Below are 2,751 nucleotides of genomic sequence, written 5' to 3'. Positions count from 1 at the left end.
CTGTCTCCCAGGCCCAACCAGCAGCATGGGCAGCTCTCTGTTCTGCCCACTCAGTGCTTTCTTCCAAGTGACCCTGCAGGATCTTGGCCATAGGCCACAGGCCAGGCCTGGATGAGGCCCAGATGTTCCCTGGCCTGGTGTCAGGTCTGAGGGTTGACCCTGGCTACTGCTGGCTTGCCCACCTGCCTGCCAGCTGCCTGGCTGCCCTGGCCCCCCTGCCTATATCCTCAGAAGGCCCTGACCTTCACAGAGGCTTGGCCATCCCTGCCCACCCACAGATGGGCCCACACAGGGACAGGAGGCTGTGACAGTATCCGGTTTATTCTGCCTTGGGAGGGTGGTCCTGAGAGCGGCGGGTGCACCCTGTCCCAGGCGGAGGGAGGGCCCAAGGGCCAGTTAAGGCCAGTGGCAGGAGAAGCGGGGGGCATGCAGCCCCTGGAATGCAGTGAGGCCAGGCTGAGGCCCGGAGGCAGCTGTGGTATGCAGGGGTGGGTGCACCTGCTGCCCAGGGTGGAAGGCACCGGGCTGGGACCAAGCCGTGGTGACAGGGCTGTGGACCCAGGCAACACGGGCACCCTGAGAAGTGGGACACGGGGTCACAGACACGAAACACAGGCACAGGGCGCATGAGTAAGAATATAGGCAAGGGGGCCAGAGGGACACCCAGCCTCTGCTGAACACAACACAATGGTGGTGTCATTTGGACCACGAGGGACACAGTACTATGGGACATCTGGACTCAACGGCTGTGGGGAATAGGCCCAGGCCACGGAATGCAAGGGACAGGAGAAGGCCTTTTGGCACGACTGCACTGGAATCATGAGAAGTGGGCGGAGGGGGTTGGTCCGGAGATGCCTGAGGGCAGCCCCAATGCAGACCTTCGGGGCTCAGTCTGTCTGCCACACTTTGTTGAGCAGCTTCACCACTTCGTCGTAGATGATGAACACGATGGCCACATCCGCACAGACCCGGCCCAGGCGGGGGACAGTGCCCTTGTAGAACCTGGGGTTGAGTGGGAGAAAAACCCAGGTGAGGAGGGAGATGGAGGACACTGCCCCTAGACAGGGCGGCTGGGTCCAGACATCGGAGGGGCAAGAACAGGGACTTAAAGGTAAGGACTTCCTAGGGGATGGCCTGAGGCAGGCAGGGGTCTTGGGGTGAGACCTAGGGAGGTGGGGACAACAGCCCTGTCTCTCCGTCACTCACGCCTTGAGCCCCTCATTCCTCAGAATCTGCATGCCACAGTCCCACGTGTTCCGGTATTTGTGTGCCTCTAGGCCCTGCAAGACACCAGCCCACCACAGGACTCAGCAGCCAGCCCCCGTCCCACACTCCCCTCCCCTTCTCGGCTCTACCCCACCTGCATCCGGGTTTTGATCACGTCCAGAGGAGTGTTCCCGAAGACACTGGCTGCACCCGCAATAGCTCCAAACACCCCGGTGATCAGCGGGTTCATGGGCTTGTTGGGGTTGTCCCCTGGATGTGGGTGGGGGTTGCATTCAGAAAGCGATGGGGAGGTAAAGGGCTCAGCTCTGAGGGCTGGGGAGGAGTGTGGACTAGGGCTGATGCGGTGGGGTCTCGGGGCAGCAGACACACCTCGATACCAGTTGCGCAGGGAGGTCATGACGAAGAAGCGGATGGCCTGGTTGGAGCCCTGCTTCAGCACGGTGGCTGTGAGGCCCTGGTACGTCCCCTTCAGCCCTGGGGGCAGGCAGGAGTGGAGGTTACACCTGCACACAGGCCCTAGCGGGGACTGGGGGAAGCTGCACACAGGAGGGCCAGGGCAGAAGGAGGAAGGGCCCCTTCATTCTGGCTGAGGCCCCTGATCCTACCTGAGGGGGAAGGCCCAGTGGCTCACCTTGTTCCCGCACAATCTCCCTGACTCCATGGAAGAATCCTTTGTACTTGGGGTTGGGAGAGGTCTGGTCATGGATGAACTTCACCTGTGAGAGGGAAGCAAAGGAGCTGGCTCCCAGGGTGCCATGGGAAGGGCACCCTTGGCCCCTTGGCTTGCAGGTCCAGAGCCCACCACAGTCAGGGCTGTAGATACAGATCTTCATCTGGAAGCAGGGCCAACAGGGCCCCGGTGGGACTTGAGGCCAAAGAGACAAGAGGGCCCGCCTCACTAAGTTGTGTTTGTGGTGTTGCCTGTATCTTAGGCAGCAAACATGCATTGTTTTGTTTATAAAAGTGTTTTTTAAAAATTTACCATCTTCCTACTGCTTTCAGGACAGAGTCCAGCCTCCACAGGAGGCCCATCCTGCAGGCCTCCCGCACTCAGCTCCCCACTCGCCCCTCGCCCCTCCTGCTGGACCCTCCCACCCCAACGTCTCCATGGGACGCAGGGACGCGGCACCCCCCAGGCCCCACCACCTCCTCCCCGCTGCAGGCTTTGTTCCCACGGGGACCCTCCCCACCTTAACGGTCTCCATTGGACACACGACCACGACGGCCTCGGCCACTCCTGCGCCCAGGCCGCACAGCAGCCCTCGAGTGCTGTCCAGCCGTCCCTGGGCGTCCCGCATGTGGTTGCTGAGAAACTCAAACATCCCGAACCTTGGGGCGGAAGGCAGCGGGGTGAGAGGGGCCGCCGCCACCTTTGCCACCTTCCAGAGACCGCCCCCACCCGGGCCCGCCTCACCTAACGGCCGCCTTGGGGATGGAGCCGTAGAGCAGGGAGCTGAGGCCTCGGTACAGGCCCAGGACGCCATGGCTGCGCACTGTCTGCCGCACACAGTCCCCTGGGGAGGG

At 62.3% G+C, this 2,751-nt stretch overlaps 1 protein-coding gene across 1 annotated transcript; it reads right to left on the bottom strand.

The window, feature by feature from the left end:
- Nucleotides 1-300: 300 nt before the first annotated feature.
- On the bottom strand, nt 301-2,745 carry SLC25A1 (solute carrier family 25 (mitochondrial carrier; citrate transporter), member 1). The gene is made up of 7 exons (XM_006768835.1): nt 2,642-2,745; nt 2,418-2,556; nt 1,859-1,943; nt 1,597-1,701; nt 1,361-1,476; nt 1,207-1,280; nt 301-1,002 (listed from the first exon to the last, which is right to left on the bottom strand). Exons 2-7 carry the CDS (start codon nt 2,547-2,549, stop codon nt 888-890), a joined length of 627 nt encoding a protein of 208 aa, XP_006768898.1. The 5' UTR covers nt 2,550-2,556; nt 2,642-2,745; the 3' UTR covers nt 301-887.
- Nucleotides 2,746-2,751: the final 6 nt, after the last annotated feature.

Source organism: Myotis davidii, unplaced genomic scaffold, assembly GCF_000327345.1.
Source record: "Myotis davidii unplaced genomic scaffold, ASM32734v1 scaffold223, whole genome shotgun sequence".
NCBI lineage: Eukaryota > Metazoa > Chordata > Mammalia > Chiroptera > Vespertilionidae > Myotis > Myotis davidii.
This window is presented reverse-complemented; position numbering and strand designations above follow the sequence as displayed.